This window comes from Prinia subflava, chromosome 12 (genome assembly GCF_021018805.1).
Source record: "Prinia subflava isolate CZ2003 ecotype Zambia chromosome 12, Cam_Psub_1.2, whole genome shotgun sequence".
NCBI lineage: Eukaryota > Metazoa > Chordata > Aves > Passeriformes > Cisticolidae > Prinia > Prinia subflava.
This window is the reverse complement of record NC_086258.1, coordinates 5,719,952-5,747,871: the sequence shown is the minus strand read 5'-3', so window position 1 is coordinate 5,747,871 and position 27,920 is coordinate 5,719,952. Positions and strand designations below refer to the sequence as shown.

Here is a 27,920-nt window from a genome sequence, read left to right as displayed (position 1 = left end):
CGGGCCCGGTCCCTGCCCTGTCCCGGCCTTGTCCCGCCTCTCCGCGCCCCCTGGCCTGCGGGAAACGGCGTGGGTCCCTCCTCAGGCACAAGCGCCAGGAGAGACCCCGCGAGCAGGAGCAGCCGGTCCCCCAAGCACTGAGGAAACCCCTGGGCTTGTCGCGCTGTACCGGGCACGCTCCGGCCCATGCCAATGGCAGGCGTGAGCGGGGCCCGCGGGAATGGCTGCCCTCAGTGAGGGGGCGCGGTGGGGCCCGGGCTTTGCGATGGTGGCAGTCGCGGCCCCTGAGCGAGGGACAGGCCGGGCTGCGGCGCCCCTTCGCGGGGAGGCCTTTCCGGGCCGCCGCTGCCAAGCTCTGCCCCGCGCAGTGACGTCAGCGCCTCCGCCGCGTGGCGTCACGGCTTTGTGACGTCACTGAACGTCCCCGTCCCCGCCGGGCCGCCGCTGACCGAGCGTTCCGGCCGGGCCGGTGTTTCCGGGGAAGGCCTCGGCGGCGCTTCCGGCGCGGGCAAAGGAAGTGACGGCGGGTTTGTTGACAGCGGAGGCTGCGGCGGGGGGAGCGGGCCCGAGCAGGACGCGGACCCCGGCCCGCCCCGGGGAGCCGGGACCAGCCGGGACCAGGCCCCCATGGCGCCAGGTGAGTACCGGTGCCCCCCTCCACGGGCCCACCCGGGGGCACCGGGCCTGCCCGCATGGGCGGGGGGAGGAACCGCCGCCCCCGGCAGTGCCGGACGGTGCCCCCGGCGCTGTCCCCATCCCCTCCCCGGGAGTGCCGGGAGCAGCGGGGCCCCGCCGGGCAGGGCTCCGGCCCGCGGCAGCAGCTCCGGCGCTGCCCGGCGAGGTGACCTCTGAGTGCCGGGGGGACGAGGGAGGGCTCGGGGCCGGGGCCAGCGCTGCCCGCGGGGTTGACAGAGACCGTCACGGGCTGGTGGAGCCCCAGCGCCCCGAGAGCCGTGACCAGGGACTCCAGGGAGTCTTCTTGGGCAGGCGACTTACGGAACGAAAATCCGTGATGTAATTCAGTGAGCTGAAGGAACATCCTTACTGCAGGCAGGTACAAAGATCAACACACTCCCGGCGGGTGCGAGCTGTTTCGTTTACGATGTCAGTCTGACTGACAAGTTCAGGAGTTGCAGGCTTTGCTGGGACAGAGGATAGTTCGATCTCCTCCTCTTTCACTTTCCCTAGTGTAAGAAGGGATGGTGTTTCCCCAGAAAGGCAGCCATGACCCATCAATTAATAAAATCACAGTGATTTGCAGCTGCAAGATGCCAGCTAAAGTGACAGTGCAGTTTCCCTTCAGAGCATAACCTGTGCCAAACTCTGCATTTACATTCCATTTGTAATTCTGAAGTCGCTGTAATCAGCTCATGTCAGGGCATATTGTTTTGCCCTCTCCTTGGACGAGTCCCTGATGCTGGAACAGTCAGCTTTGCCAATCATTTTTGTAGCAACAGCCCAATCGTTGTGTGGTTGGCATGGAGCCACGGTGAGTCAGGCTTGGCTCCGGGCACTGCCTGGAGAGAGGCTGGGAGAGACGATCATTCTGAAGTCCCAGGGAGGGGATTTTGGCACTGGCAGCCCAGGAGAGGTCCTGAGCCTCACGTGCCAGGGCAGCCTGAATCTGTAACAACAGCAGATGCAGCCTGGAAATAAGCAATGCTTGCAAAGAGGCTGGTGTGTCCTGGATGCTGGGGATGGTAGAGCTGCTGTCCTGGGCCTGGGTTTGGGTCTGTGGATGGCAGGAGGGTGCTGTTACTGCACAGAGAGGGCTGTGTGCCCATGGCTTTGTGTGCCTGCTCCCGAGGTTCTGAGGAGCTCAGTTCCCTAGTGCAGTATCTGTCAGAGGAATAAATTGGAAAAAACACTGTCAGCTGAAGTTCTGGTCACTTTTCACTTCTTGCTCTTGAATCTTCAGCATCTTTCACGCATCCGTCTTTAACTTTTCCAAAATCCACATGGCACCAAGGCAGCTCATTGCTGGAAAAGCACTGGTGGCAGTCACTAGGCAACTTCATCCTGTGTGAAGCTTCCTGAGGAGAACAATTAGAGAAATGTTAATGATTTTTCGGTTCTTTTCTGTTTGTCACTCATCAAAGTCATAACTGGAGACAGCATTGATCAGGACAGCTATTGACACTTCCCTCTCTGCTGCTGAGGTGTCCTGTCGTCAGTGTAAGGAGGGAGAGGCCAGCTTGTGTTGTGCTCTGGACAAAAGGTCACAGCAGCTGCTCAGATACCTGTAATAAATCAGGAGGATGAAAGCTTTTCTTTGGTCCTATTTCACTGGGACAGTTTAACCATTCTTGATATTAACCTTCTGCATGGGATTGTGTTGGTGGATCACGGGGAGCTCAGAAGTTAAAGGGCAGCTGATTCCCTCAGGGCTGAGATCAACCGGCTGCGTTGTGCTGGGCTCAGCAGAGAGGGAACAGAGGCTTGTCACAGCCACAGGAAGGCAGCCCTTGCCCTCTGGTGCTCTGAGCTGCTTGGACAAGTCCCAAGCACTGGCTGTTTCCAGCTGCACGTGACAATAGATTGTCAGTGGGAATTTGTTTCTGAGTTCTCTGGCCGTCAGTAGTAAACAGTGGAAGAACACTGGCTGCAGGGAGCTCCTGTCTGATGGCACAGGGGAACTGGTAGGGACAGCAGAACATGCTGGTGTTCCCACCTGGTTCAGATCTTCCTGTTGATCTTGCCTTTCTGGAAAGATTCTCTCCAGCAAGCTTCAGGCAAAATCTGCAAGAGGGACTTGTTCTGGAGGTGAGGCCGATTCATCTCCAAAGCAGAGGCAGGACAGCTTCCTCCCACCTGCATTCCCTTTGCCAGGACCTCCCAGCCAGGGAGGCTGCACTCCGTGGCCCAGTTCAGCCTTGACTTCTCACCTTACTTAACTCCAAAGGTGAGAACTGTGGATTGTGCAGCTCCTCCTTTATCAAAGTTAAAAACCTTCAATTTTCATTGATTGGACCACATGCACCTCAGTGGAGCTGTTGTGGCACTATTGAGAAGTCACAGTTTTATGTTCTTGTGACTCTCAGCTCAGCACTCAGTGACCAAAAGAGCAAGTTACACCTTTAACACCATGACTGGAGAGAGTTTAAACTATAATTTTTATGATTGCTGAGGGTTTGGGGGTTTTTACCTTTTAGAGTGATTAAGCTGAGAAATGGGAGTTAAACTCTTCTGTCTTGTACTGATACCAAAGGAATGAAGGAAAGAGAGCAGCAGAGGCTTTAGAGAAGCAGAGAGCTGGTGACACACAAGTGTCCTGTTATTTGCAGCTGCAGGATAAAGATCAGAAACAGAATATGGTTAAGGACATTTTGCAACAACTTCTCCAACAATGGCTGCTCAGCTGTGGTGCAGAGAATAACAATTCCCTGCACAGCATCAGTTTCTCAGGGCCAGCAGGGACAGACTTATCAATAAAGACATAGGTTTTATATTATTTTAAAAATAATTTCAACATATTTTTTGTGTCCATGGAAATATTTAGAAAAGTTTTAGTTTGCTTATAATGTGATTTGACCCCTTGAAAGTGAAATGTCACTGTTGGTCTTCAAGCTAACTTTTCTGATAAGCCCCTCAAGGCCCAGTGAGCAACTATTTATACCAGAGCAGTCAAGTAGTTTCAAATCAGAAAACAGACAGGGATAGTTTCCCCCAGTTGTCTGCCTCACCTGTCCTTTATCCTGTTCCAAAAATTAAGAAAGGCAAAATCACCTTGCCTTTTTGCAGTTTAGTCACTCTTTGTGACAGATTTGGGGTGGTGAGGGTGAGCTGCATGTAGAGGTGTCCAGCACAGTCACAGTCCTTGCCTTGACACTGCACTCAGAGGGATCCCAGAGCAGTCTGTGTGTTTCCCTCTGGCTTCTGATCCACTTCACACTCTAGTTCAAGGACTGTCATGAAGCTTCTGGCTTGGCACTGCAGAGAAACACTGAGCTTGAAAATGAAACTTGGCTTGGAGTGTTGGCAAAGAGAGTGACAGGCAGGAGACTCAGGGCCACAGATCCCACCAGTGCCACACAAAGGATTATGCTGACAGTGACTGTTCCGCTGGTTCATCCAACCCACTCTGAAGGAAACCAAGCAACGTGGCTCCTACCACTTCCCTTTCTGAGGGCCTTTGGCAGCCAGATGACCCTGCAATGAGGAAACACTTTGCTGTGTAGCCTCATTTCCAAGCACGTCACACTAACTCATTCCCACAGTATTCCCTTGGATTGGGAATTCCAAGGAATTAAGGGCACAGTGCCAGAGAGGCCAAACTGCTGCGGGTCCTGTTGAGGTCAGCAAGTGTTGGGCTGTAAATACAACAAGCATCCTGCTGGTGTGACAGCTTTGTGGGACACTTGCACTTGTGCCTTTCTCAACGCATCTTTCTTTTCCCATCTCTGCTTACAGCTGTCCTGATGGCCCCATAAATTCATCCCAGAACTTCATTTGAGGGAAGGATCTCCTGCATCAAAAGCTTCCTCCTGCTCTTCCCCTTGCCGTAATTTCCCTCAAGATGGCATCTGACAGTCCTGAGTCGCTGATGACCTTGTGCACTGATTACTGCCTGCGCAACCTGGAGGGGACCCTGTGCTACCTCCTAGACAACGAAACGCTGCGGCTCCATCCCGACATCTTCCTGCCGAGCGAGATCTGCGACAAACTCGTCAACGAGTACGTGCCAGGCCTCCTGGGAAGGAGCTGGGAGCTCAGAGAAGGGGGAGTAGAGTTCTTCAAAAAGAGTCATGGGAAAGAATTCGTAGGGCTGTGTTTTTCCAGTTGGTCATATTGACAAATAAGGGTTTGCATGAACTTCAGAAGGAAGTGTTCCCTTTTGTATGCTAATTTCCGTGATAATCACCCTTTGCAAGTCAGTCCAAGCTCAATGAGATGTTGTAAAAAGGGAAATGAAAAGAGTAAACCCAGAGTGAAAGTCACTGCTTCTTCCTAGAATGTCAGTGAGCAACAAGGAAGCCTTCCCGTTTCTTGTCACTGAAGCATTACAGTACTGTCCAAGCAGAGAAATAAGAGTGCTAACAGATGTTAAATTTTAAGGCTGCTGCTCTCATAGTTTTATACAGCAACCTGTTTCCAGGGATTTATGTAGTTTGGCTGTCACAGTCTCTCTTGGCTGAACTTGTGCCCACAAAGCCTGGCAGAGAATTCTGGTGAGCTAATTTTCTGAAAAATAATTTTAAAAAAATCAAATTACTAAGTTTAAACAGCTAGGGAAAAAAATTCCTGGAGTCTGTGCTTGCCAGAATCCAGTTTGCTCACACACACAGAGTCTTGCACAAATCTTTGCCCAAGATTTTCCTAGGGATCATTGGTTCTGTGCCAGAGAGGTGGGTGAGCTCCTTTGCCCCAAAAGCTGATTTGGGTGATATGGGGGGGTGGAGGGGAGTGGGTTGGTGTGTGCTCACAACTCTGTCACACTTCCTTGTCACCTGTGCTGTGCTAACACCGTTGCCCCACGCAGGTACGTGGAGCTGGTGAAGACAGACAGCATCTTTGAACCCCATGAAAGCTTCTTCACGCTCTTCTCAGACCCACGGAGCACCCGGCTAGCTCGGATCCACCTGCGGGAACACATCGTGCAGGACCAGGACCTGGAGGCCATCAGGAAGCAGGTGGGCTTGCCCTGGCAGCTGCCATCTCACACAGCAGCATTGGGATCCCAGACACCCAGAGATTCCCAAGGCTCCATCCTTCACTGTCCAAGCTTGCTTTGGACTCAGCTTCTCCCTTCTCAGCTCCCAAAGCCACTGTTGGGAATGGTATAGGACACTGGTCAAGCTGGGTGATACGTGGTTTCAGGCTGTCCCAGTGGGAGGTGTGAGGCAAACAGGATGGGCACTTTACCTGTGAAACATCTCTGATTTCCCTTTTTTCAGGATCTTATTGAGCTCTACCTAACTAACTGTGAGAAGCTGACAGCCAAGAGCCTGCAAACCTTGGTGAGCTTCAGCCACACACTGATCTCCCTGAGCCTCTTTGGCTGCTGCAATATCTTCTACGAGGAGGAGAACCCCGGGGGCTGTGAGGACGACTGCCTGGTGAACCCCACGCGCCAGGTCTTGGTCAAGGACTTCACTTTTGAAGGCTTCAGCCGCCTGCGCATCCTGAACCTGGGGCGCCTGATCGAGGGCGTGAACGTGGAGACGCTGCTGCGGCCCCTGGCCTCCCTCGCAGCTCTCGACCTGTCCGGGATCCAGCTGAACGAGTTGGGATTCCTCACCCAGTGGAAGGACAGTCTGGTTTCCCTAGTGCTTTACAACATGGACCTTTCAGAGGAGCACATCCAAGTGATCGCACAGCTGCGCAAGCTCAGGTCAGCAGATGTGTTCTTCCTTCTTTATCCTTCTCCAGCTGAGAGGGAAAGGTCTTTCAGGAATGGTCTTCTTGCCTGCTGTCAGGGAGGTACCCACTGCTGGGTTCAGCTTATAAACTTTCCTGTGAGCAGGCTCACTCATAGTACATATCTACTCAGCACTGTGCAGATCTGACATGTCTATAGCCAGCCTGAATTTTGCTTGTAAGAAGACACCACTTAGCAGAAAATTCCCATTAGAAAACCAAAAAACAACACACATGTGACCCCATTGCCCCAACTAGATATGCAACAGGTAAAAGACAGTTTTGTGAGTGGGATGTTGGCTCCAGTCTTAGGTAGGAGCCAGCAAAGTCTCTCTGTCCTGTAAGGAACCACACCTGCATGCAATGGTTGGTCAGTTTGTCCCACCACTGCCTTAGCAGCAAGACTTCCTCAAAGCTTAAGCATTTAAAATACCTGAAAGAAATCAGGATAATGTAATAGCCTGGGGTGGAAAAATAATAAGATTGGGAAGGCAGACAAAAACCTGTGTAACTTAATTAATGGGAGGAGGCAAGATACATTTCTGGGGATGCACAGATCCTCTGGTGCATCTTAATCTCCAGGCAGAAATGCTCAGGTGGCTGCTGTGATAGAGTTTGGAAAAAGCAGTTTCTGAGCCTGGAGCAATTTCCTTTGTGATGTGTGGCTAGATAATTCACTGTGGTCCATTCCAGGTAGCCCTCTGCCAGATACTGTGTGCTTTGGTTAGACACAGGGCCAGCTGCTGCTGCCAGAGCCTACAGAACCACATTCCTCTATCTTGGGAAGGAAATAATGATAAATAATAATCACACTTGGCTCTGGTAGGGAGGCAGAAGCCCCAGCTAATGTTTTCAAGGCTGTGAGATGCTCTCTATCACTTGCAGGCACCTGGATATCTCCCGAGACCATCTGTCCAGTTATTACAAGTTCAAGCTGACCCGGCGGGTTCTGAACTTGTTTGTGGAAAACCTGGTGAACCTCACTTCACTCGACATCTCAGGGCACACCATGCTGGAGAACTGCACTATCCCCAGCATGGAGGAGAAGATGGGCCAGACAAGGTAAGGAAACAGCAGTTACTGAGGTCTGCTTGGATGGATAGATCCATCAAAGCTGAATTAAGAACAGTTCCCTCTTCTGAGTTCCCAAATTCTGTAGGTCTAATCAGTACTAAAAAGCAGGATACAACTCTTGCCAGGTTCCCCTGACAGTAGAGACTGGTGTGAGAATCAGCTGTGACTGCTGTATGCAACACATGTAAGGACTCGTAAGAGTAATAAAGAATTCATCCCATCTGCCTGCCATGCATATCTGAAGTATTTCAGTTCTTTTCCACACACATTCTCCCAGGGATCTCCTGCAGGATTTTTTCTGAAAGGACTCCAAAGCCCTTTACACATTTCCTACACAAAATTCTCTAACCCTTGCAGAAATCCAGGCTCTTCTGACAGAACATTTATACACTGAGTCAGTACATCAGCATTCATAGGAGGGCTGAGTGTTTTAGGAGCTTGGACTCTAAAGGTCTATTTTCAGATTTGAACTGGATACTGGGCAGATCAAGCCTTGGAAGACCTCAGCAGAGGTATACCTAGAGGTCTAATTTTCCACATCAGCCAAAAGCTCTGCCCTCCTGTTAAGCACTTGCTGAACAGAAGCAAAGAAGTGAGACAGTACTGGCTCCTTTTCCCCAGAGCTGGTGAAAATGCACTGGCTGTTGGTCAATAAGGAACTTGGCAGAAAAAACAGTGTTCCTGCATGCTCACAGACCCAGACTTAGCATGTCTCTCACATTACAAATACATTGGATAAGTGAAATCTACAGCCCTTTAAGAGGAAATTTTCACCCCAGCTAGTGAACTTCCAGGACACATTTTACCTGGGAAAGCTGCATCCTGTCTGCATTAATTCTTACTGTTGGTTCCATTCAGCACATTCACCTTTCATTCAGGATCACTTGGGATGAATATTCAGAGTTGTGTTCATAAGCAGCTGTCTGGTATAAAATGAAGTGTAGCTTTTACCGCTCTGGGTATGAAGCAGTACAGTCAGAGGGCTGACAGCCATCTCTGTGGCAGGAGACACCTGAAGAATCATGGTACCAACATGAGCAATCTTGTTTTTTCACGCAGCATTGAGCCAGCAAAGAGCAGCATTGCTCCCTTCCGGGGTCTGAAACGACCACTGCAGTTCCTGGGCCTTTTTGAAACATCCCTCTGCCGCCTGACCCATATTCCAGCCTACAAGGTAAGGAGGTGCAGGAACAGTGGCAGTAGGAACTTGTTAGAAGCTGAAAGAACATGAGAACACTGCCTGCCAGCAGAGTGGAGTTCTTTGGGTCTTGGGTATGACAACTGAGCCCTGATCTTTCAATAACCACTTCATAATGCAAGAAAACTGCCAGAAAGCAAGACCTTTACCCCACATAGTTTTTATAAGGGTTGAAAAACATGCCCCTTGGAGAGAAGTATGGAGAAATCATCCTGCCTGAAGGATGTCTGTGACTACAGAAAAGGATTTAAGACCGTAGGAGTCCTACTTTTGAATAACATCCTCCTGCCCCAAAGGTGCTTTTTCCCATGTCTCTGGACTGAAAAGTGCCTCAGCCTCTGTCTCGTCCTGGGCTGAATCTACTCTCAGGGCAGAGGGAAGGTCTATATCCCTTAACCTTTCAGAGTTTCCTTCTCTTGTTGCTTTTCCTCCTTCATAATTTCTCCCCTGACTCTTTTTGCTGTTCCACACCAGGTGAGTGGAGACAAGAACGAGGAGCAAGTCCTGAATGCCATCGAGGCTTACACCGAGCACCGGCCAGAAATCACCTCCCGGGCCATCAACCTGCTTTTTGACATTGCCCGCATCGAGCGCTGCAGCCAGCTGCTGAGAGCCCTCCAGGTAAGCCTTGAACCTCACCCTGACAAGGGGAATTTTGCACTCCCTGTCTTCTTTTCCACCCTGGGACACTGTATCAGGCCATTCCAGAGAAAGTTCTAACAGCACAGTGGAACTGGGTACCTTCATTTCCTAAGCACGTTCCTGCAACGGCCTGGGCCACACATTCCTTGCAGGCTTCTAACAGCCACTCCAAGAATTAGCAGCAAGTCCGTGGCACTGAAGCTCCGTGTTGCTTCTCTGCAGCTGGTGATCACAGCCCTCAAGTGCCACAAGGATGACAAAAACATCCAGGTGACAGGCAGTGCTGCACTCTTCTACCTGACCAACTCCGAGTACCGCATGGAGCAGAGCGTGAAGCTGCGGCGCCAGGTCATCCAGGTGGTGCTCAACGGCATGGAGTCCTACCAGGAGGTCACAGTAAGAGCAGCCCAGAGCCTTTGGTTCCCACAGTCCTCTTGCCCTATATCAGTTCTTTAGCCTGGTGTCAGCATTTGACTTTCTCTGCTTGCAGGGAGTTAAGGCAGAGAAGTTACTGCCCAGGCTGGCTCCTGGTCTCCGCTCAGCAATGGGGATTTGGTGCAGGGTGCTCCTTTTTATCCATGAACAGTGGTCAAAGGGTGTATGTGAGACACAGATAACTGGCACTGACTGTGGGGTGAAATGGTTGCGAGTAAAGGGGATGTTGAGTCAACAGAAAGAAATATCTCAAATCTCTGTACTGGAAGTCAGCTTGTAGAGAGCCCACAGGCAGTGAGGAACTGGCTTGGACAGCAACGGGCCCTGGATAATTAATTGGGTGGCCTTGTGAGACTGGAGTGACAGTCATGGAGCATGGCTAAGGCACAGCACTAGATCAGAGGGTAACAGAAATCTCAGTAGCTGGAGTTGGGCAAGAAGATGGGTTCAGTACCAAGCAGCAAGGAAACAGGTGGTGGGGTCTGTGCTTTTGTAGCCACTTGGCCCAGTGTTTGCTTCCTTTTGACCCAGGTACAGCGGAACTGCTGCCTGACACTGTGCAACTTCAGCATTCCTGAGGAGCTGGAGTTCCAGTACCGCCGAGTGAACGAGCTGCTGCTGAACATCCTCAACCAGAGCCGGCAGGACGAGTCCATCCAGCGCATCGCTGTGCACCTCTGCAACGCCCTGGTCTGCCAGGTGGACAACGACCACAAAGAAGCCGTGGGCAAGATGGGGTTTGTCATGGTTGGTATGGTCCCAAGGTGGCTATTTATCCATAACCCAGGCTAGGACAATTCCCTTGCAGCTGTCCATCAAATGCCTCCAGCCATGCTCCAACCTTGCAGTATCACAGGAGGGAAGCAGTGTCCCAGCAATGCTGACCTCTCCTGGAACCTAGCCCTTTACTTGCTTACCAACACTGCAAGTTATGGTCTCAGAGACAGGCTGGTGTGAGGGCAGGAAGGCACTGTAACCTAACACTGACCTCACCACATTGGGTTATTTCCAGATCTGGTACCACCTTGTGGCTGTCTCCTTCTGCTTCTCCTCAAATTTGCCTCAATTTCCCAGCTCAACCCATATCCCCCACCTTTTCCAAGACCCTCAAAGGCTGTTGGTTTGGCACAGTTATACAGACCTTGTCATACAGCTCAAAACTGACTCAAACTCAACTGCTCAGGGACTGGCATAGTTCAGTTTGTGAATATTTGAAACTTGGAACATGACCCAGTCCCAGTGGTGTAGAGAAAGATATATCAAGAAGGTTCTCTGCAAAAGATCAAAATTGGCCATAACTGCTGTGATACTGCAGGGCTGGTAAAGTTTTAGCTCCATGATTTTTGAACTGTTTCTCACTCTTCCCCTTTCTTTGCCCACAGACAATGCTAAAGTTGATTCAGAAGAAGTTGGCAGATAAAACGGTGAGTGTTTCCCAGAAAACCCATATACATAGAATATTTTCTCTTCAGTCTGACTTAGGCATGGAGATCAGCCCAGAGTGCCAGCTCAGCTTCTCTAACAAACACAAGAAATCTCAGCTGACACTGCAGAATTTCTTGTCCCACGGTGAGGGCAGGGGAATGTGACAGAGAGGCAAAAATATTAGACAAAAAACCCATTTACTAACAAGTTGAAAGTGAATAACAAGGTTTTCTTACCTCTGAAGTCATCTAGGGTGATGCCAGAGAGGAAACAGGTGATTGGTTTGCACCAGGCTCCTGCAGTAGCAAAGCTCTGATTCTGTCCCTTTCCCTGTAGTGTGATCAGGTGATGGAGTTCTCCTGGAGTGCCCTCTGGAACATCACTGATGAGACCCCAGATAACTGCGAGATGTTCCTTAACTACAGTGGCATGAAACTGTTCTTGGAGTGTTTGAAAGTAAGTGTCTCATTGTCTCTGGAGAGATGCTGACAGGAGCAGTGGAGATGCAGGTGCCTGGGCAGGATCCCTGGCTCTGCTCCTCTCCAGGCATTACTTACTACATTTCACAAAGAGGAAAGTAAAAGTTCTCCTTTCTCACATCATTCCACCCAGCCAGCAGAACAGAGAAACTCACAGTGAACACATCTTCCCCTTTGCTCAGCCAGAGCAGCAGTGAACAGTGGACCTGGTCTTGATTCTCCCTTTTCACACATACCTTTAGCACCATTTGGCACCTGCCAAGGAGCCATTGCTGACTGCCCAAAAATACAGAGCTTTTCTAGATGCACTGTACAACCTTTTCCCAGGGCTGCTAGTTCTGAGCATCACCAGAGTCCTACCTGTGTATAATCCTGTTCCTTGCCTGGCCAGGAGTTCCCAGAGAAGCAGGAGCTGCACCGCAACATGCTGGGCCTCCTGGGCAACGTGGCAGAAGTGAAGGAGCTCCGCCCTCAGCTCATGACCTCCCAGTTCATCAGTGTGTTCAGGTGAGTGCCTGGCTGGCAGCCAGCTGGGTTCAGATCTCCTGAGCCACCTGGACACTTGTGAATCTTTACTGCATCAGCAGCTCTAAGTGATCTCCTCTCTCTTGGCAGCAACCTGCTGGAGAGCAAAGCTGATGGGATTGAGGTGTCATATAATGCCTGTGGAGTGCTCTCCCATATCATGTTTGATGGTCCAGAGGCCTGGGGGATCTGTGAGCCTCACAGAGAAGAAGTTGTGAAGAGAATGTGGGCAGCCATCCAGAGCTGGGATATCAACTCCAGGAGAAATATCAATTATAGGTGAGGAATGGAAAAGATTGGCCCACTCACATGGGAGCCAGGATTGTCACAGGATGGAAACACCAACAGAGAGAGCCTAGCATGGAGGCCCTGTTCAGAGTGAAGGAGAAACATCCTCAGGGGCATATTCTTTAGTGAGGGTTTTGCATCTTCCTCTGAAACTTGTTACATAAGATGCTGAAATTAGACACCTTACCTGACAATTCCTATGGGAGAAGTTTTGCAGCAGAATTTCTCCTGCATGTTTCTGCTGAAATTGAGTAGCTCAGGAAAACCATGGTCTGTCTGGGACTGCCTAAGCATCTTCCTCTGATACTGCTGTCCTTTGCAGTCTGTCCTTTTAAGTCTGTTTGCTTCCCAAAGTCACATGCTTTCACTCTTCTCTAAGGCATATTTAGACACAGTTACCAGAAATGCCTTCCAAGGTTAATACAACGGCTGGAATCCTCTAAACCTCTTCTTGTAAGAGGGTATCAGGTACTCAGAATTCCCTTAGTGCTTGGCAGGGATCCAGAACTGGCATTCTCCTGCCTGTTTTCAGTATAGATAGTATAGTATTGTTGTCAGAAGAAACACAGCAACCCTTGCACGTGTGCAGCCAGCTTTGCCTGGATATAGTTTGGCTTTGTCCCTCCTCAATCTGATCAGTGCTGTTGGATTTCAGCTCTTGTGAGGAAATGCCTAATGGAGGTTGGAAATCAGTTGCTGGGCTCAGTTGCCTTCATTGCAGCTATTTCTGTGGGCAGTGTGTTTGTGCTGAAGTGGAGGGCCCTGTAATCCTGCCAGCACTGCCTTGGGACACTCACTGAGCCTTGGTGCCAAAATCTTTGACATGCCAATGGGTTTGCTGTGGTATCTATGAGCAGAGTTTGTATTGCAGTGAGTGGCAAAGGTGCTGAAAGAAGTAGCTCTTGGATTTTTAACATCTTCTGCAATATTTCTGTGCAGGTCATTTGAACCAATCCTTCGACTTCTCCCACAAGGGATCTCCCCAGTCAGCCAGCACTGGGCCACCTGGGCACTCTATAACCTGGTCTCTGTCTACCGTAAGTTCTGTTTTTGAAATTATATTCCCTGTACTGTAGAAGTTAAGAGGGTGGACCTCCCTCAATTGGAGGCTACCAGCAGAAAAAAATCTTCCAAGATAAACTATGTAGGTAGAGAAAACCTTTTTTGAATGATGCAGAAATATCCAGGCAACACAGCCAAATAAAGCTAATTAAGACTTGGTGTGTAGGAAATTCCTTCACTGTTTTGATCCTTCTCCTTCCTCTCCTGCCACCCTTTGTACCTTTGCACTGTTGTGAGGGTTCACAAGGACCTGATTTATTCTTTTCTCTGCAGCTGACAAGTACTGCCCACTGCTGATCAAAGAAGGTGGGATTCCTCTCCTGAAGGACATGATTAAAATGGCCTCAGCACGACAAGAGACCAAGGAAATGGCCCGGTAGGACACCAGTGCACCATCACAAACTCTCAGTTTAGCCTTAGTTTAGTTTTTAATTCTTCCACATAAAGAGGGTACCAGAGCAAGGCCTGTAGCGATGTGTATGGGAGGTATAAATTGAACACAGGAGAAGCAGAGGAAAAAGAGGATGAAAACAGAAGACTAGAGATGTTTGTAGGTGGGCAGTACACACAGATCATTGCCAAACAACTGGGTTGTAGATTGGCTTGTTGAGCAAGGGAGCCACATGGCTAATTGCAGTTCTTAGGCCAGTAGTCCCCAGTTATCACATTTCCCTGTACTTGGGTGGGCTACTTGTCTTCAGAATCATACTGGCCTGTCACTCACCTGCCAACTGCACAGTTAAAATGAGAGCATTTTTCAGAAGGTAGACCCCATCACCTTTGCAATGACACCTTTCTTTGGAGTGATCCTTTCAGAGTTGTAAAAGCCAGCTGCAGCTTCTGATCATTGGCAAAGTGAGAGCTGTAATTTCATACCTGCAGGAGGAATAGGAGAGGTAGAGATGTGGGAATACATACCTGGTGAGTGGGCAGCAGGTATCCCCCAGCTGAAGGGCTGCTAAATGCTGGAGGGGACTGGAGCCTGCAGAAGACAGTCACAGTTACACACAGTGTGTGGGATGGGACAGGTGACAGCACAGTGAAGGACAAACATTTGTATTCATGTATTTCCTGGTGGGATTTAAAGGCATCTGAGGTTTTGGATGTGGGGGTAATGAATGTTTGGTTACAACTGGATCTGGATATGCACTACCATAACTTGACATTCCACGTTGGGAGCTGCTTTTGTGGAATTTACTGGTTTTGACACAGTTTGTGTCTCAGATACAAACAGGACACATTTACAGAGAAATAACTCTGGGACAGTTCTCACCTTACTGTCCCACATCTGAGGTACCATAAGCTTTAAACTAAACCCTCTCTCCTTGTCCTTGTTTTATCCATAGGAAAGTTATAGAGCACTGCAGTAACTTTAAGGAGGAGAACATGGACACTTCCAGATAGAGGCAATCACCCAATGTCTCTTGCCAGCACTGTATCCAGCTTCTCTCTAACTCACTGTACATAGGGAGGACTCTTTCTTACCAACTCACCCGTTGGAAGGAAACTTTATGTGTGTGTGTGAGACCCTCAGTAGATGAAGGTGAATAGGGGAGGGGGGGAGGGACTTTTTGCACAACAAAATGCTTTCCTTAACTTAGTGAACTTTTTTGTTACGAAGTTTCAGGTTGAAGTTCCGTGTGTATGATTTCTGTATAAAAAGAAAACAAAAAACAAAGACAATTACATTATGTATCTTTTAACCTTTTTATTTTAGACCACACAGAGAGCCTCAAATGACCATGACCTTGAAGACCTAGTTGTGTGATCACTAGTGTGACATGTTTATTTCCCACTTTTTAGAAAATTCCCTTTTGCTGTACTGCATGAGGTCCTGTGATGTCTGCAAGAACACCAGTCCTGAATCAGCACTGGCTGCTCAATGGGGTGACAGGCAGTGATGAATTATTTATTTGGTTAGAGAGGTTGGAGGACACAATACCAGAGAGATAGACCAAAAGAACTGACATTTTAGTGAGACTTATAAATGGAGAAACTAGAGAAGACCTTTCAAGCTAATTCACTCCATTAAGGGCTTTTTAACAGAAGTTTCATATTAATGAGAAGTCATTGCTAATTCTGTGTGGGTCATTTGGAAGTAAGGCATTCCCAGTAAAGTCAAGAGGTCTGTTTTGTCCCCATTGGCAGTACAGTAGGATCTGCCAGCCCACCCAGCCTCAGAAGGTCAGGGATGACCAGTAGAACCAGTTATACATTCTTGGCTACCCAGAGCTTCTCTCTTGAAGGGAGCCTGTGCAATAAGGCACAAGGTTTGTTCACAAAGGGCTACACATCTTCATTCCAGTCCTTCACCACCTTTTTTAGTTCCGTTTTGTAGGGAAGGGCTACAAAGCCAAACAGAGAATTTCCCTCTGCATACTGTACTCTGCTAGGCCCTAGTCCAGAGCAGCTGCACCCCTTCATGCAAGCCCCAGGAAAGGACCAGAGCTGTCCTGCCCTCCCTCAGCCTGTGTCATCACAAGCTGTGCTCAGTAGCATCATAATCTCCCTTCATAGGAAGCTCACTGCAGCACAACTGCTGGAACTGGAGGTGGGGAGTTTCCAATCCCAGGAAATAGCACCTTTTGTTCCACCCCAGCATCTTCCCTCTTTTCTCAGAAGCAGAAGGCCCTGTTCCTGTCTGACTCCCAGAAGCACTTAGCAGTGCAGTCCCAGTCCCTTCAGCAGCATTACTCCAGTCTGTGTGAACAGGTGAGAGCAGAGTCCATGGAGCTGCTTTCCACCTGTAGCACTGCACACCTGGAATGGCTCCAGAAGCTCAAGGCCAGGGTTTGCCTCATAGCTCAGCTCACAGCTGGCCATGTCACAGCCCACTCCTCCTCACGGTTCTTCAACAATTCCCAAATCTTCCCTTAGAAGGGATTCAGAAAAGATGTTGTGCCTGGTGGAAGGAAGATGATGAGCCTGTGGCCATGCAGGCTGGGACATCTCAGGCCTCAGAGCACAGTAACTCGCTGCTCTCTTCCCTCATACACTTTGCTCTCGGATTTGAGTCGCTGCTATGAGGTTCTGCTAATGCTCAGAGTTCATGTTGTCCTTGTGAGCACGTTAGAGATGGATCCTTGATCCACAAACTGACACTTTAACTGACAGAACACAACTGCCTGGAGAGGTTTACTTTTACTGCCAATACGGTGTTATTCAATGTCTTCTTTTTTTTTTTTTTCCTTTTTAACCATACGTCATTTGTTTTCGTATTGTGAGATCTGTACTTTTTTCTTTTAAGTATTTTTCGAACTTATATATATTTTTGTGTCACTTTTAAATTGTTTTCATAAGATTTGCAAAACTTGACAAATTACACTTTTTTGCAGTCGTTGAAATGTATTTTTCTCTTATTCCTGTTTCCCAAGAATTTGTGTCCCTATGAACTTTGAGATGGGGAAGCTTATTTCAAGATCTGTTTTCTGTGTAACATTTGCTAACCTTCCTTCTAGATGCAAAACCAAGAGGGGCTGCAAATACAGCCTTGGTTGTTAGGGAAGTGAGGCTTTGTTCTTTAATTCCCCATTTAGTGCTCCTGTCCTTGGGAAGTTGTTTCACATGGCAGCCCCACCCACCGTATCTGCTTCCTTTCCAATGCCCATGTAGTGAAATCTCCTGCCACTAAAATCTTGAACCAGCTGACAAAAAGCACTCAAGATTCTGACTGTTGGCAATGTGGGAGTAGAGCAGAAGGGGACACAGGACAGATATGAGGTATCAGAAAGCCTTGTCCCCAGAAAGCAGCTGCCATGCTGGGGAGACAGTGGAGCTGAGGAATTCCCATCTCACCTGGAGCAGATCCCAGCCTCTCCTGCAATCCAAGCCAAGAGTTGGGCTCCACTCAGAGATTGTGGCACAACTACATCAAGGCTAATGAACAACCAATGGCTTGGTTTTATCTGCCTTGAGACCCCAAAGGTTTGGGTTTTCCAAACCAGTGCTTCCACAAGTTGAGCAGGAGTCTCATCTGCTGCATCCCAAACTAACAAGATCCACACTGCATCAAAGCTGTTTCATACTCTAAAGGTAATTCTGTCCTCACTGCACACAGACCCTCAGCAAGCTGTACCTCAGCCTGAACTAGGATAAAAAGATTTCCATTTCCCAGCAATAAGGAAATGAATGGAACCAGGCCAGGCTGTCAGAAAAGCTCAGCTTGCTGAAATCTGTCACCAGTCTCAGGGGAAAGAGGGAATTCTGACTGGGCTGTTGCAGAAAGCCTTTCTGCAGAAAGCAAAAGTAAAATTTTGAGTCAGGTCACCAGCAATGTAAATGCCTAAGGCAGCACATTAAAAGGAATAACACCCCTGTTAGAGTAACATAAGCTTTGGCTACAAGCTTCAGTGTCTTCAAGATTTTGTGAGCTGAAAAATAACACTTTCCCCTCACTAAGAAGCAAAGAGGGAAAAGTACCCTCTGAGCACTAGAGCACAATCCAACAATTCCTGTAGTTGGAAGTCTGAAAGTAGTTTGGGCCTCAGGCTCCGTAACTGAAACAACAGGCATAATGCACAGCCTGAAAACATTTTTTGGTGGTAAGGATTTAACTGGTGCCATAGATTTAGAGCTGAGGACAGAACAGGAGAGTTGCCTGCAGACAGCACATCAATGTTCTGCAAAGGAAGGGAGGGCAAAGTGGCAGATTTTTTATGAATGTTTAATGTAAAAGGGGAAGTTGGATACCCTGAAATGCTTGACTGCTCCAGGGATGCCTCTCAGGACTTCCAGCTTTGCTGGATCAAAGGAACAAGCCAGGAAACTTCAGCTCCACACAAAATTACACAGCCAGTGACCAACCCTGCTCAGAAAACCAGAATGAGGTTCTATTTTTCAAATTAAGATCCAGCTGGAGAGAAGTTCATAGCATATAAGGATATTGCAGAGGGGCTCCTTGTTCTCAGTAGCTGTTGGCCCACTCAGACTCTTCGTGTTTTCACTACTGCATTTTCTTTAATGTTCCAAAGCTTGGCAAGCAGAGCACGAACACAACTCAGTAGCTCCCTGCAGAGAGTGTGACAACAAAGGAACCCTCTACCTGAACTGTGTGTGGTTTCCTTTTGCCTGGAGGCTGCTTTATCCTGCAGTGGCCCTTGCCAGTGACCCAGCAGTGCCAGGTGTCCATGTTCTGTGGAGCAGATAAAAGCAAATTGGTGAGCAACTTCCCACCAGTGCTTCCATTTTACAAGATCTGTGGGAGGAATTGCTCATAAGGATTGGCATCTACTTGGATGATGTTTAACACCCAGAAGCACCAGACTTTCTCGTCTAGACCAAGCCAAGAAAGTTTAGCACTGATATTTGTGGCAATCAGAACACTGCAGATAATTAATCTGCACTATGGCTGCTGTTTCCCTGCACCTTCCTACTGAAATTATTCTCTTCAGCTCTGAATCCTACCCAGCTTGTCACCTTGGCAGGGCTCTGCTGCTGTCACCCTGGTCTCTGCAAAAGATGAGTGGGAAGAAAAGTCCTGGAGCTGTGAGTCAATTCCTTCTCATTACCTGAAGAAGGCAACTAATTACCAGTAGGGCAAGAGCTAGAGGGCACTGCAGGCAGGCACTATCCATAGAAAAGACATTTCCTTGAGACTCTTCTGGGAGGAGTCTGCCACAGCTCAGGTGTTAGAGGACAGCTTGTGCTGGAAAAAGAGAATTACAAGTAGGGAAACAGCTGGTCTCCACGACAACCACGTCTGTGTGTGAAGCACAGAGGGCAACAGGCATCAGGAATGGATGGAAAGCAACGTGGGGGCTGAAGGAGAAGAGAGCACTTAAGGAGTGAGAAAGATACTCCGCTGAACTGAAACACTTCTGCTTTAGCAGACTGTTTTGATTTCATATAATTGTCACTGATTCTCTCTGTAACTCTTGTTTTAAAAGTCTTTAAGCTAACTAAATATGTATTTCCTTGTTTTGCAATGAAAATACCCTTAGTTATAATGAGCAAGCATCTTCTTTTACTCTGTCCATGGACCTGCCTGATGCCGAGGCCTGGTTCAAATGTTTGTACCTGGTGAAACTGAGCAAAAAAAAATCAAAATGCACAACTGTTGCTTCCTTACAATTCTGAATGAATTAACTTTTCTGTTGTATCCGTTGGATACCTGCTGTGTATTAAACCTAGTGCTCAAGAGTGTCTTGTTCTTTTGTTCTATGAATGTGGTTTATTTAGGTACATTACTGGTCCATTGGCTGTCATATATTTAATTAAAAATGAACTGCCACGTGTTGATGATGCCGTTCAGTGCTTTTGCCTTTCATCACTCCAAAAGACACAATACTGCTTGTCAACAGAAGAAAGCTCTAGAGGATGAGAGCATTGTTAGGAAATTGTGTAAGAGGAGAAAAAAATCAGGACAGTATTTGAGTGTCCAGATTGCTCTGAACTCTGTAATGTATCTGCAGCTCACACTCCACAGCCTGGGCTTTGTAAGGGGCAGGATCTGAGCACTTAAGAAAAGCCAATTTGCTTTAAGGCCAGCCTGACTTTGTTCTTAAGACCCTGGTCCTGGAAGGGCTCAGTGCCAGTGAATTCAGTGGTCATTGTGGAGTCTGTAAAGGAGCGAGGTAAACAGGATGGGAGGAGCATTTGTATGAAACTGAGCTGCCTCTGAAAACATGCCATGGTGTAAGAGTACAGAGAGATACCTCAGCCTTCCAGCGAGCTGGAATGTCACAGGAACCAAGATTCTCCACTCAGAAAGTTACTAGTAGAGACTTTCTGTAACTGAGCCTAATTTCAGTCACTGAGGCTGAAACCTTGAGACAAGAGACAAGCTCTGATCTCTGCAAGACAGATTTCAAAGCTGAAGGAGAAGATAAAAAGAGTAACGTGCACCAAATCATTTTAATCACAAAGAGAGTGAGAATACATTCCTTAGGACAGATGACTCTAGAACACTGAAATATTTCTACTTTCAAGTGGATAATAATATTACTACTCAAATTGCTTTCATTAAGCTTTAAAATTTACACCTCTCTGTGAAGAAGGAAAGACACTACCCACCTTTTCCTGAGCACCAGTACAGCCTGAGGAGTCTGAGGGAAGAGAGCTGTAGGCTTTGCATTTACCTAGAATTAAAAAAAAACAACTAAGAGTTTGAATGATTGCTAGAAATTTAGTCGACAATTTTTATTAACATTTCAACCCAGCTGTCTCAGGTAAACCATTTAAGTGACCCACACAACCAGGTGCTTTCCTGGCATCAGCAGGTGGCCACTGACCCATGTGAAGAGACTAAAATAATCAATTTGTGGGCAAACAATACCAATAAATCCACTACCAGGTGCTGGAGGGTAAATTTATAAAGAATATGATATTTCTTTCAAATTTTTATTGGGAAAGAAGGTAACAAAAGCTGCAAGGTATATCTATGTTAAAGCTGAAAGGAGTTTAAAGAGAAAGCACTGATTTTGGAACTTTTACAGATCTGTGATGACATTCATCTCCCTTAGACACTCAAGGTGTAAATATGTATGTGCTGTAGTCCCCTCGGTGGTTTTTGTGGGGTTTTTTTTTTATTGTTAGCAAGACATAAAAACGCATCTGAGGTGCAATTCAATGGCTTTGAGGAAGAGTCTATACCTGCTTCCCTCGGCAGCCTTCGGGGGAGTTCAATGAGCTCACCCAGCCAGGAGCCTCTTGGCTGCAGACATCTCAACCAGACCAAATCCCTCCTCGAGTTATGTCAAACATTCTCCAGGCTCTGGTTAATGGGGTCGTGTAGCTGCTTCCAGCCAGGCACAGCCTCTCCGCGCCTCTTCCCGGGGGCTGGAAGCCAACACATGGAAGAACCACGCTGGCGAGAGCGGGGTTAGCGCAGTGCAGCACCTCGGGAACCCCCTCGAGGAGCCTCTGCTGCCCGACCCATCCCTGCCAGCCCTTCCCCAGCTCTGCACACCCCGCAGTGTCTGCCCAGCCCTGCGCTCCAGAGCCCGGGCTGAGGGCGGGAGGAGGCGCGGGAAGGGCTCAGGAGGACATTCCTCGAGGAAAGGCCCCGCAGGGCCGGCTCCAAGGCACAAAAATGCCGGGGTGGTGCGGGGGAGCAGAAGGATCCAGGTGTCCCCGGCTCACGCTGTGTGCCAAGCCCGGGACAGCAGAACACGGCCCGCGCTGCGGAGCCCAACACCCCAGCGGAGCCTCCCCCGCAGGGCTGGGCCGCCCTGGCCCCGCCTCGGGGCGCTGCCCGAGTCCCGTCCGGCCCTGCCAGCGCTGCCCCGAGGCCTTCCGGGCCGGCGGAGCCCGGGGCCGGCGGAGCGGGGGGTCCATGGGCCCCGGCGGGCTCTGGGTGCGGGCGGCACACACGGCCCTCAGCGCGGCCCTGCTGCTCGGGCTCCTCCTGCACCGCACGGGTGAGGCGGGGCCCGGCCGGGCCGCGGGGAGGGGGGACCGGGGCCGGGCCGGGGCCGGTCCGCCCCCGGGGGCAGGAGGAGGACGGGGATGGCGGGCAGAGGGAGGACGGGGATGGCGGGCGAACCGTGTGGCCCCTGCGAGACTCGGGCTGTCTGCGCCCGGCCGCGGCCGGGGGTGCCCCGAGGGCAGGAGGGGTCTGGCGAGTCCCTCCTCAGCCTCTCCTCTCTCGCCCCGCGCCTTCTCTCCGCCTGGTCTCTCCCCGTTTCCTCTGCATATGTTCTGGATCCCTTTGGTGAGATCAGAGGGAAAAATCCCGGACGCTTCACAAGGAGCTGGTGCTCTGTGTTTTTGGGGTACCTTTCAGATATGCAAAAACAAGAGGAGCGCGGGGAGCTGCTTCAGCCGCTGATCTTCGTTTTGCTGGTGTTATGCTCGGTCCTGCTGTACTTCAAGGTGTCTCTCATGGATCCGGGTTTTGTCAAGCCTGAAGAGGAAGTGAAGGTAAATCCCTTCATGAATAGAACAAGTAGCTGTAAAGTCTATAGGCTTTTCTACTTTTTCCACTGTGGTACATAAGAACAATCTGAAACAGTTTCTGTTGTGCTGGCATGAAGGACACAAGCACAAACCATTGGAGATGAGGACAGATTGTCTCACACCAGTATTTTGTAACAGCAATAGGGTTTACAGGCTTTAAATGTACCTTTCACACCACACTGCCCTTGTACATAACTGTGCCATTTGAGCCCAAGTCCTCTCCTAGAGCAGAGGCTGCAGTGCCCTGTGAAATGTATATATGACCAATAAACACTGCTAGGTGGTACAAGTGCAAAAAAAGCCTCGAATTGAAGGGCAGGCTTGGCAGACAGTGCTCTCTGCAGCTCTATTTATTGAACCCTTTATGGATTTGTTGCCCTCTCAGAGAACACATCCACAAACAAGTTACAATGAAATAAATGGAGATGCAAAGTCTCAGTAATTTATAGTCTGTTCAAGGTTCACTGCCCTATAGAATGTGTAGGACAAAAGCTTTATCAATCTTACTCATCCATCGTTTAAGTCAGTGTTGGATGTGTATGACTAATTAGCACTGCTCATACTGAAAAGACATTGTTATTGTGTTTAGAAGTGCCACATGTTGATGATGGTTTTGTCCCAGAGTGTATCTTGTCCACAGTTATTTCTGCCTCTGTAAATATTCTTTGGAGGGTTACAGTAACCTGTTCTCTCTCACTCTATCATAACTGTCTGCAGCTTTTGTAGGAATTCTCAGGAGATATTTTGTTTCTAATGATAGAAATAACAAGCACTGTGTAACCATTAAGTAAAAAGATGCAGCAAGACAGCTCAGTCATGCCTAGGCAGCAGCCCAAGACCCCTCCTCAGTCCCTCCCTTTCTCTTTTTTGTAGGAAGGTGAAAATAAAGGACAAGGTGTGGTGATCCCTCAGATTCCAGGTGACATTAAGCTGCGGCGCTGTGGTTACTGCCTGGTGAAGGTGGGCATCCAGAATACGCTGGAAGAGGAAGGGATGAGTGATTTGAAAGCTTATATTGTTCTTCAGCTGCTGTTGGTGGTCTGTAATTGCTGCTCAGGGGAGGCTGGGCAGACTGTGTAGCTACACAAGGAGTAGTGGTGGACACTGGCACACAGGCTGGTTTTCCAAGGCAGAAACAAGTCCCTGCTAGCTTATAGAAACAAGAAACTTCTTTTGCTATGAGAAACTTGTATTACACATTCTTACTGCCATGTCAGCCAGACCTTGCAGTACTGTCAAAGCAGTTATTTTGAAAATACCTTGATAGCCAGGAAGGCAGCTGAGTGTGACATGTGGGAACTGCTCATTGTTGTGAACTTGTTCAGAGCCTTAAAACAACAAAACATTTGCCTGAGAGGTAAAAGACAGCGTGAAGGAGAAATTACAGCAATGAAATTAGCTCTTAAAACAGTTTGCCTAAAGCCTAGAAAGGCTTGTTCTCAGAGTGATCCTTATCAGTTTAATGAAATTAAGCACTACCCCAGCTCCCAAAAATTCCTGAAGAGTCCTGAAGAGAGCAGGAGGAATGAGCTTATTGCAAGAGGAAAAGTTGGCAAAGCATTTATACACTGCAGGGGACAAATTCTGGGAAGCACTACTTTTCTCTGCCAGGTGTTTCACCTTCTCTGTGCCTGGTAATTGAGCTGTTTTCTGTGCACATGTCTTGTACTCACATGGAAGCACTCCTCTCTGCATCCCAAAGAAGCATCACATCCCTGCCCACTCCATTTGATAGCAGTGGTCCTAGTTTTTTGCCTCAATACTCTGGCTCATGCTTTCCTGACTGCACTGATTGGCTTTGTCTCTCTCCTTGGCACGCTGGACTTCCTATAATAGGTAGATAATAAAAAGATGTGCAGACAGGAGGAGTGTGGGAGAGTCACTTAATTTGATGCCACCCATTTGTGTCTTGACCAAGAGAATCACAATCCCTTTGATCTGTCTTAGCAATCTTGATGTGTTGCTGTCTCACAAGTGAGTGTTTTAGGGACAATATTATGGAGAAAGACAGATTTGCATGATGTTCTCTTCTACCAAACAGGAGTGGGACAGCCAGTGGGTTTTTTCTTTTTCTGATTGTGTTTTGCAGCAACCCATGCGAGCCAAGCACTGCCAGCTGTGCCAGCACTGCGTGCGGCGCTACGACCATCACTGCCCCTGGCTTGAGAACTGTGTAGGAGAAAGGAATCACCCCCTCTTCATAGTCTACTTGAGTGTGCAGCTTGTGGTTCTGCTGTGGGGAGGCCATGTGGCCTGGTAAGGCTGGGAGATGGCATTTGAGCCTCTGAGATTGCTGGAAGTTGTGGTGCTCCTCGGGCTGGCATAGAACACAGCAGTGGCTGGACTGGCTTTGGATCTTCACCCTCTTTTGCATCCTGGAGCCCCCTAATCTCGAGCAGAATCTGATAATTTAGGTTTCATTGTTCATTTTGCTTCAGTCACTGTAACACGATCTTGGTGTACACATTCAAGTGCTGGAAACTCCAACAGGGTTCCAGCTGTTCAGGAGAGGAGTTAACCCGGAGTGATTGTGTCTCACAGCTGTTAGAGGAAACAGCATCTTCTAAACTTAGATTCCAATCCCTATGGTGCAGTCTCTCAGGACTTATCAGCAGCTCATTAGTTATAAATCAAACTTAAATGTGTCATCAGATTGGCTTAGTTTATGAAACTAGTTCTGCTTATTTAACTGCAGATTTATTTCTGTTTGAATTGAAAGGTCAGGCCTCTACTTTGAACAATCCCGGGAGTGGCTGCAGCACAACATTTTCCTGCTCGTGTCCTTCCTGCTGATATTCATATTCACCATTGTGGTCCTGCTGCTGCTTGTTTCCCACCTGTACCTGATCTCGTGCAACACCACGACCTGGGAGTTCATGTCGCCCCACCGCATCTCGTACCTGCGGCACTCCGAGCTGGAGAACCCCTTTGACCAGGGGATAATCCTCAATCTCTGGAGGTTCTTCTGTTCACGCCACCTCACGGCATGGGAGAACATCTATTTTCACAGGAATACTGAGCCTGTCTAGTCCCAGTGTGCCAGCACACCTGGCAGGCTGCTGGGTAAAGCTTTGCTAATGCAGTGGCTGCTGTTTCCTTACACTGAACTTTAATATATCATGGACTATGCAACCTGCTCCACAATCTGTTCATCTGCAAATTACATTTCAGGGATAGTCAGGGTTATTTTTTGTATATAAATAACACTGTTAAAGGCAAGAATCATGCTCTGAGAAGGGCAAAGCCAGCAGGGCTGATTTCCAGACTGAGCAAAGTATCTCTCTAAATTTATTTCCTTTTGTTAAGTGCATCCACATCTCTCCAGAAGAAATGCAAGATTAGTGTGACTATTTGTGTTCACTTCTCCAAGGTCTCCCTTGCCTTTTGCTGCTAGGGAATAGCAGCAATTACAGATAAAACCAGCCAGGATCAGTGTATTCCTGTGGCCTTTTTTCAGTCAAGTTTTTACTGTGAGAACTGCAGTGCCTTTTGGCTGTAGCATCAGGCATGTAAGAGAAATATTTGAGTAAATATTTAGAGTCAAAAGCAGATTTTGTTTTTGTCCACATACTTCAACTTAATGCTTTCCACAAAGACTTAAGGCTCAATACTGTTAATGTGCATGAGAATGAGTGTCTTACAGTTCTATCTTATGAAATAATTAACCTTAATTTTGTGGTGCCCTGAGCAGCTTCCTCACAGGCTTTTAAGTTGATGATGCTGCTAACAATTCACTGTTTTGAACCAAGTCAGTGAGGAGCGATACCATCACTTTTCTTTGGACAGAAAAGTAATCCTTGGCTACTGAGTTATTTCTGCAGATTTCTTGCTGTAGCTTGGGAGAGAAGCAGAAGCAGAGGTGATTACCTCACACCTAACTCAAGTAACATTGTTGGTAAAACTACTACTACCTCAACTCACTAGTGACATTTTAATAAAATAATACAATTTCAATACAAGAGGAAAGCTGCCAGGTCCTGGTTGATTAACTGAGATGAGAGATGCTGACATCTTTCAGGACAACAGCAAGAGGACCTGTTTTCCATTGAAATAAAAGGTCATATTTCAGATTTCCATGAGGAACTAAAAGGAAGTTTGGGATGACTGATATTAGCTTTAAAACAAAAAAGGCTGTGGTGTGAATTTTAGTCCCTTTTCTGTTAAAACAAGAAAAACTACCACAACAAAATGTTAGTTAAAATTATCTTGTGCCTTAATTATCTTGGCTCAGGAATGAACACCAACTCAGAAGCACTCAGGGTTTAAAGTTGATGAACACTCATGGAAAGATAGTGTGGTTACTAACACAGCATGACAGTCCAAAAGCAATTTAAATGCAGCAAAAGATCCCTTTTTTGACCAGCTCCAGAGTTTGTAATCTGTGCACAGTCTGTTTTGTTCAGGGTAGAAGCTTTATCAGAGGGATATCAGAATCCTAAGGATTGTTTTTGTAAAGCTACTACACCATTCAGAAGGGTTCTGCAGTTTGTTGTGTTGCTGTGGTACCTGCTAAAGTGTGGATCATCTGTCACATTGCAATTCCCGCTTCTTCAGGTATCAGTGAAAGTTTATCAGCAGGTACAACAGCTCAAAGCAGTTTTGCTCTGTTTGGTATTTCTTTAAAATACACCTGGGTGTTAATTTACCTTTTTTTACTCAACCATAAATTATAAAATAAAATATTAAATATGCATTTTTGAATTCTCTCTGACTCTCTCTTTGAACCTAAGTTCTAGGTTTGACCTGTGCTAACAATCCCCTGTGCTGCCTCCCACGGCACAGTGGCCTTGTACTACAGCCACAAAACACACCACAGGGGCCAACAGCCACTGCCACTCAAACAAGAGTGAGGAAAATGTGTGTCCTGTTCGAAACAGGGAGGGTGCACTGCCAGGGTGAGCGGGAGGTTGAAAGGATCTTTGTACATGGGAAGTTTTAGAAGCAGCTGTACTTGGCTCTGAAAATAGAAAATCTAGGTTGAGTGTGAAATGTCCCTGGTTTGCACAAACAGAGCTCTTACCTCACTGAATGCTGAAGCACTGGCACCTGCCTTGGCTTAACAATTCCCTAGATCCTTGTCTCCAGCTGCAGCACAGCTGCCTTAGTCCCACTCCTGTCTCCATCTGGTGAAGACAAACTGAAAGAGCAAGGATTTATGTCCTTGTTTGCATCAGGCACCTTATCTCTAAAAACCCTTCCCTTTTAGCCCAATGAGCCAACATTATGAATTTAAGACATGAAAATGTATCTTATCAAGTATAATTACAAGATAGATTATGAGGCAATTAAATCACCTTTAACTCACTGATTTTCCAGTACTGACTGTCATTACTTAGCTGTCCCAAAAAATTATACAGGATGTACAAAATGATAAAATCTGTGGAGAGATAACCTGACTGCAGTCATTGGTATCTGACAGCTGATGACACCGTGCAAAATGTGCACAGACAACCTGAGTGAGAAGGAAGAAAGAAAGAAAATATTACCACTGGCATTTATGGAGAAATCTAAAATTCTGCTTGTTGAGCATTCTGGTTAGC

The 27,920-nt window shown here is 47.9% G+C and overlaps 2 protein-coding genes across 2 annotated transcripts; both read left to right on the top strand.

Annotated features, from left to right (window-relative positions):
• Positions 1-4: 4 nt before the first annotated feature.
• ZER1 (zyg-11 related cell cycle regulator) lies at positions 5-19,623 on the top strand. The gene is made up of 16 exons (XM_063409021.1): positions 5-637; positions 4,411-4,674; positions 5,480-5,630; positions 5,895-6,331; positions 7,243-7,419; positions 8,491-8,605; positions 9,104-9,250; positions 9,494-9,667; positions 10,238-10,453; positions 11,089-11,130; positions 11,468-11,587; positions 12,002-12,117; positions 12,226-12,414; positions 13,363-13,460; positions 13,759-13,861; positions 14,832-19,623. Exons 2-16 carry the CDS (start codon positions 4,517-4,519, stop codon positions 14,887-14,889), a joined length of 2,301 nt encoding a protein of 766 aa, XP_063265091.1. The 5' UTR covers positions 5-637; positions 4,411-4,516; the 3' UTR covers positions 14,890-19,623.
• Positions 19,624-21,448: 1,825 nt separating this feature from the next.
• On the top strand, positions 21,449-27,073 carry ZDHHC12 (zinc finger DHHC-type palmitoyltransferase 12). Its single transcript, XM_063410056.1, has 5 exons — positions 21,449-21,842; positions 22,208-22,344; positions 23,254-23,340; positions 24,470-24,636; positions 25,100-27,073. The coding sequence occupies exons 1-5, from the start codon at positions 21,515-21,517 to the stop codon at positions 25,407-25,409; spliced, it is 1,029 nt and encodes a 342-aa protein (XP_063266126.1). The 5' UTR covers positions 21,449-21,514; the 3' UTR covers positions 25,410-27,073.
• Positions 27,074-27,920: the final 847 nt, after the last annotated feature.

What these genes read in the sequence shown, in the direction of transcription:
- ZER1 (XM_063409021.1), top strand. Translation starts at nt 4,517, where the DNA reads ATGGCATCTGACAGTCCTGAGTCGCTGATGACCTTGTGCACTGATTAC. An exon ending in AGTCCTACCAGGAGGTCACA is followed by an intron (nt 9,668 to 10,237) that starts GTAAGAGCAGCC and finishes CTTTTGACCCAG; the next exon opens with GTACAGCGGAACTGCTGCCT. An exon ending in TAACCTGGTCTCTGTCTACC is followed by an intron (nt 13,461 to 13,758) that starts GTAAGTTCTGTT and finishes TTTTCTCTGCAG; the next exon opens with CTGACAAGTACTGCCCACTG.
- ZDHHC12 (XM_063410056.1), top strand. Translation starts at nt 21,515, where the DNA reads ATGCCGGGGTGGTGCGGGGGAGCAGAAGGATCCAGGTGTCCCCGGCTC. An exon ending in GCTCCTCCTGCACCGCACGG is followed by an intron (nt 21,843 to 22,207) that starts GTGAGGCGGGGC and finishes GGTACCTTTCAG; the next exon opens with ATATGCAAAAACAAGAGGAG. An exon ending in GTGGTTACTGCCTGGTGAAG is followed by an intron (nt 23,341 to 24,469) that starts GTGGGCATCCAG and finishes TGTGTTTTGCAG; the next exon opens with CAACCCATGCGAGCCAAGCA.